Source organism: Oppia nitens, unplaced genomic scaffold (assembly GCF_028296485.1).
Source record: "Oppia nitens isolate AA-2021 unplaced genomic scaffold, nextdenovo-longstitch-racon4-pilon3 scaffold3_pilon_pilon_pilon, whole genome shotgun sequence".
NCBI classification, from domain to species: Eukaryota; Metazoa; Arthropoda; class Arachnida; order Sarcoptiformes; family Oppiidae; genus Oppia; species Oppia nitens.
In genome coordinates, this window is record NW_026533221.1 from 686,928 (window position 1) to 693,836 (window position 6,909).

General features: G+C 28.3%; 1 protein-coding gene across 1 annotated transcript; it reads left to right on the forward strand.

The window, feature by feature from the left end:
- Window positions 1–230: 230 nt before the first annotated feature.
- Window positions 231–1,760, forward strand: LOC128958971 (chloride channel protein 2-like). The gene is made up of 6 exons (XM_054304940.1): window positions 231–311; window positions 481–988; window positions 1,035–1,107; window positions 1,183–1,313; window positions 1,382–1,507; window positions 1,735–1,760. The coding sequence occupies exons 1-6, from the start codon at window positions 231–233 to the stop codon at window positions 1,758–1,760; spliced, it is 945 nt and encodes a 314-aa protein (XP_054160915.1).
- Window positions 1,761–6,909: the final 5,149 nt, after the last annotated feature.

The following is a 6,909-nucleotide window of genomic DNA, read 5'->3' on the forward strand; positions in this document are numbered from 1 at the left end:
TTTCATGGATAATGTTATACACGCCTGTTTTGATTGTCAGTACTCTGTATATATATATATAAATGATTTACCGATAATTCATATATTAAATAATTGTTTTGCTTATATACCACACACCCACACCCACTACTGGGATATACCTAACTTACGGCTTATCAGTACGCAAATGGCTGATCAAAAATATTAGCGACCTATTCATCAATCAGTACCTGATTTGGATAACTTTACTAATGGTTTTGGCAATGATATCGAAACTACTGGTCCGTTATGTGTCCCCACAGGCGGCCGGCAGCGGTGTCGGCGAAATGAAGGTCCAATTTTTATTAGTTATGATTTTAATTTATGTTAACTTTTTTTACAAAAATTATTGATTTATTTATAGAATTATTACAGTAATTAGTAATTAATTTTATTAATTAATAATAATTTTATTTATTTATTTATTTTGTTGGTTGAAATAGTCGGCGGTGTCTTATACAGCATAGAGATAGTGTCGTTATTTTTTTCGGTCCGATCCTATTGAATGGGATTTTTGCTGCAACCATAGGTGCCCTATTCTTGCGCCTACTGATCGTTTGGTTTCAATTTGAGGACAACAATACCCATATATTTAAGACAAACTTTCGTAGGGATCATCCATATGAAACCCTCGAACTCCTGTCGTTTGCACTTTTGGGTGTCCTATCGGGTATCAGTGGCTACCTGTTTGCAACCTTACAGCGCTCGATCGTACTGTTCAATAGGAAACGTAGCCGATTTCATGCCCTATTGCAAAACTATCCGCTGGTCTATCCCGTACTGGTTATACTAATTCTAGGCCTACTATCATTTACGCCCGGTTTTGGCCAATATTTCGGGTCATGGATGATGTCGGCCGAACAGACAATGCACGAACTGTTCAACAATGAAACCTGGGGTCTGATTGCCAACCAGATAGATACCGATCCCATTATCGATAACTGGCGTACACCGTCTACATCCATATACAGTATGTCAATACATTTCTGTTTTTGTTATGAATATGCTATTGATAGCCCTGTGCTCGACACTGCCAGTACCTGCCGGCCTAATAGTTCCCAGTTTTAAGATCGGTGCCGGACTTGGAAGGTATGGATTGTTTTGTTTGTTTTTTTAATAGTACCGGTAATGACATGTTTTGCATATATATATATATATTTACAGATTTTATGGCGAATGGATGGCCTATCTGTTCCCTAATGGTATGAATCCCTACAACAATAGGACTGATATAACCATAATTCCGGGCGCCTATGCTGTGGCCGGTTCAGCAGCTTTTGCCGGCGCTAATACCGGTAAATATATATATATGAATACTAAATAATTAATATCCTATTTACCGATAATTTATATCTATGTGTAGGTGTCATATCATCGGCGGTAATCATATTCGAGGTAACTGGCCAGATGACCCATTTGCTACCCGTGCTGGTAGCCGTAATCGTTGCCAAACTGGTAGCCCAGCGACTGGGGCCGTCCATCTACGACAGTATGATTAAGCTGAAAAAACTATTATATTTGCTTAAATTAGTTTAAATAATAATAATCATAATAAGAGGCCATCGCCTACCTGTCCAGTACATGGTACTATTTTATTTACAGTCAAATTACAAAACTATAAACAAAATTAACTTCAAAAATCTAAATAAATATATTGTTTACTTGTATTATATATTTAAATTTTAAATAAATTAATTTTATTACATTAAATTACAGATGAATATGTATTTACTATTGATTGAATAAATATAAATAATTAATTATTACTAAGTTTTGTTTAAAAAAATATTAACAATATTTAGTAAAAAGAGGTTTTTATTTAATAAATTTAAAATCTATAGTTAAACTAAATATTGGATTGTATTCACTAATATAATTTCATAATAAATATAATCTAATCGATACGATATATGTTTTTTTTACATTTTGTTTAGTATTATTTACTTAATTTAATTAAAATATCAAAAAATAATTTTTTAAAAAAATGTTTTTTCCTAATTATTAATAAATAAAAAACATTATTCAAAAAAAAATTATTTTAAAAACCAGTTAAGAATACTAGAAAGCATTATCAGAAAAAAAACTATTTACGATATAAACTATTTTGTTGGCAAATTAATTGTCAGTTGATAATAGTCATATAATCAAAAGACGTGCTATGACAAAATTCTAAACTAAACTTTAGTTATGTAGGGTATAAAAATATGACAAATTTTACTCAACTATACATACACACATACATATACAAACAGACACACATACAAACAAACACATAGAAACACATTCACATACAATCACACGCACATACATACACATACACATAAAATCGTACATGCTTACTATCTATGTACAATACACTATGTAATTGAATAGTAAATTGACTGAATTTTAATTTGTAAAAATTTATTAATTATTAAAATTTTATTGAAAAAAATAATAAAAACAATGATAGTCTTATAAATAATAAATTAATGGTTTACATTCTATTTTATTTAGATTTATTCGAATTATTATTCATCGTGACACGATACAATAGGTTCATCAATTTTATGATTTCTTTTACATATTTGTCCTGATTTACAGCAATAAAGTTGGTGGCAGGCTATCTCGTCATCTGCACAATCTAATTAAATATGAACAAAATTAAACATTAATAATATTTTTAGAAAAAATATATAATTACCATGACACTCTGATATCATTTGGTTATCTTCATTACGTTCTTGTTTACAAATTGTTTTTTCAAGATAAAGACAATGAATATTACCGCAATTATAATATGCAGCATTTGGATCGTCTAAATAATAATAATACTAATAATACTAATAATTATTAATTAGTTGACAGCATTAGCACTATCTTATAATTATTTTTAAACCAGATTTTTTAAGCATTAATTGCAACTATTTTTATGAGTATAATTATAATTATAGTTAGGTAACTTGGGAAATTCCGGAAACATTATTTTTTTAAATTTAACGTTTATTGTTTTTTCCGGATAAATCCATGAAAAACACCGAAATTTATTTAAGTGTGTTTTTCCCCGAAATTTGCTAAATATTGATTGACATAACACTTACTAACATATAATACATATTGAATACAATATTATCGGCACATCTAATAAAATATTAACTCATTATCAATGATTGTAACGATATATGTACAATTAAATAACTAGTTTAGTCATTATAAGTAAATAAAATTAAAATATTATTTTTTTTATAAATTATTTTATAATAATATTAATAATTAGTTTAAAAGATATACCTTCATACAAGTGAACACCAACCATAGTTAGCAATACAAACAATAAGAGTAATTTTACTAACATTTTAAATAAATTTTTTATTATTTTTTGCTAATGTATATTTTAGTTATTAAGTTATCTTATTGAATAATCAATTTAAAATTAAATTATTTATATTCAAAAATATAAGTTTATTTAAGAGTACAATATTAATGCTGTTGTATTAAATAACATTTACGTCAAAATAGACTAAATATATCACATAATACTGTAATAATAACAGATTTTTAAGTTGTTTTTATAATATTGACGTAAAATATTTGATATTTTAACAAACATACACATACATACACATACATACACATACATACACATACATACACATACATACACATACATACACATACATACACATACATACACATACATACACATACATACACATACATACACATACATACACATACATACACATACATACACATACATACACATACATACACATACATACACATACATACACATACATACACATACATACACATACATACACATACATACACATACATACACATACATACACATACATACACATACATACACATACATACACATACATACACATACATACACATACATACACATACATACACATACATACACATACATACACATACATACACATACATACACATACATACACATACATACACATACATACACATACATACACATACATACACATACATACACATACATACACATACATACACATACATACACATACAACACATACAACACATACATACACATACATACAAACACATACATACAAACACACACACATACAAACACACACACATACAAACACACACACATATACAAACACATACATACATACACATACATACACATACATACACATACAACACATACTACACATACATACACATACATACACATACATACACATACATACACATACATACACATACATACACATACATACACATACATACACATACATACACATACATACACATACATACACATACATACACATACATACACATACATACACATACATACACATACATACACATACATACACATACAACACATACAACACATACATACACATACATACACATACATACACATACATACACATACATACACATACATACACATACATACACATACATACACATACATACACATACATACACATAAATACACATACAACACATACATACACATACATACACATACATACACATACATACACATACATACACATACATACACATACATACACATACATACACATACATACACATACATACATTATTTAATACTGTAGTACATTATTAATGCTTTAGTATTAAATTACATTTATGTTTAAAATAGTCAAAATATATTACATAATACTGTAATAATAACCGATTTTTAAGTTGTTTTTTATAATAATGTAGCGGAATAATAATAGATCACTTAAAACAATAGTAAATGTACTCAAATTATATATTTAATTACTCATATGTATTGCATAGTTATATGTTTTGACTGCAGTGTATAATGTGTTAAATACATAGTAATATATGAGATTTTGTATTCCCATTGAAATAACATTAACGGCATATTTAGTATTAGAATACATGGGTTTAGTATACCCATAGAAAATACATAAGCGGCACATTCACTATTATAATTATGGGTTTAATATTGCCATAGAAATAACATTAGCTATACTTTAACATACAAACATATAGGTTTAGTTTGAGACACATATAGTGTCAGTAAATGTAGTGACGCACTTGCGTTTCAGTGAATACTATTTAACCATTGGTTTAAATATTTTATATATAAGGGTTGACAAGGGTTTTTGTTTCCTATACTTTAACATTAATGAATTAATTAATTTCTAAGCACACTTGTGTATTGTATTTTAATGCAAATGAGAATTTGCCTTTAGGTGGTAGTGTGCGACCGACTAAAAACAGGCAGAGTTTAGCTAAGCCAATAGAGTACAAGTAGTAGTATACGTAAAAGTTGTCATCAAATATGAATACAGAGTTTAACAGTTTGCGCGCGCAATAGACAGTGGCTTATGCAGCGATCAGACTGCTGAGCTCTCAGTCGAGCGAAATGCTCGACGCAAGTTGTCTTACTCCTGAACTGGTCGGTTACCGTCACTTGACTCTCCGATACACTAGTATAGTGTATTACATTGTATTAGTTATATTTTATAAGTGTTAAATAAATCTCGGTTTTGGTATAAGTCCCGAGTAAGTCATTTGGGCCTTTGGCCCGTACTTTCTCTCTTCTCTCTTTATCTCTCTCTCTTACTTTCTCTCTTCATTTCATCTCTGGGCTCCCTTGCCGTGTCAGTCGTGTGTCCCTTTTCCCGTGTCCATCACCACCACATCTGCTCAACACTTTGGCCATCACAGCATCGCTCAGCTCACTGGCAGATACAGCACTGTTCAGCTCACTGGCCGATACAGCACCGCTCATCACTTTTGGCTCATCAAAGCCGTCACAGCTCAACGCCAGATCCATACCGTGGTCGCAGATGTTATCACTACTATAGTGGTGGTGCCGACTCAACGCTAGGACCGACAACTCATTGGTACCGTAACGTCGAGAACAGCACCGATCACCGTAACCAACCCATCCAACCATTTCAATATTGACGTTAAAAAAAATTTTAAAAAAATTTAACAAACATACACATACTGTATACACATATACAAACACACAAACATACACATACATATCATATACAGGGGTGTTAAAAAGTCACAAGAAAACGGTTTTCGTTATATAAAAACTATAATAAATAAAAATATAAAATATAATATACTTGAAATTAGAGATGTTAGCATTTAGTTTAAACATTTTAGTAAAATTATATGTAGAGTCGTTTAAAAATAATCATGTCTGTAAAAAACTGAATAAATTTGCATCTACTTATGATATTTGATCAAATGTTTCAAAATAGCAAAAGTTTAATAAGCTGTAATAAAATAACTTACAAACGTTCAAATTGATTCAATTAATTAAAAATTATATAATTTTCATCAATTATAGCAAATAATAATTTAATTTTTAAATTTTTAAACTAATAATTTTAAAATTTATAAAACGTTAAAAATGGTAAAACTTAAAATACAAAAAATGCAATTTTCAGGGAAATTCTTTGACATTTTTAAGTGATATTTTTTTCTAAGATAATAAATAATAAACTGTCTGAAGGTAAAATTTTTTATCTTATTATATCTAATATTTATATGTTATATTTAAGTTTATTTTGCTGTATTAAAATTGCAAATAAAAAAATAATTAAATATTTTTCTAAAATGCAGAATTAATTTTTACGTTTATTTTAATTTGATGACTTAAAATATTTTAAATGTTTAGTAATTTCTTTAATAAATAAACAAATAATTTCTTAAAATTATAAGAAAATATTTAATTTATATTTTAAGTTTTCTTTGATTATTTAATTAAAACAATATTATTAAAAATATTTTTCTTTAAATTTGATTTAAGAATCTCAATTGAATGTTTTAAAGAGTAAATTGACTTTGCAAAATCGCTATAGACTAGAATACTAAAATTAAAAATTTGCCATTTTG

Bases quoted from the DNA above. Each gene is read 5' to 3' on its own strand.
- LOC128958971 (XM_054304940.1), top strand. From the start codon at position 231: ATGGTTTTGGCAATGATATCGAAACTACTGGTCCGTTATGTGTCCCCA. The intron at 312-480 runs GTCCAATTTTTA...TGTCTTATACAG, and splicing joins GCGGTGTCGGCGAAATGAAG to CATAGAGATAGTGTCGTTAT. The intron at 989-1,034 runs GTATGTCAATAC...TGCTATTGATAG, and splicing joins ACCGTCTACATCCATATACA to CCCTGTGCTCGACACTGCCA.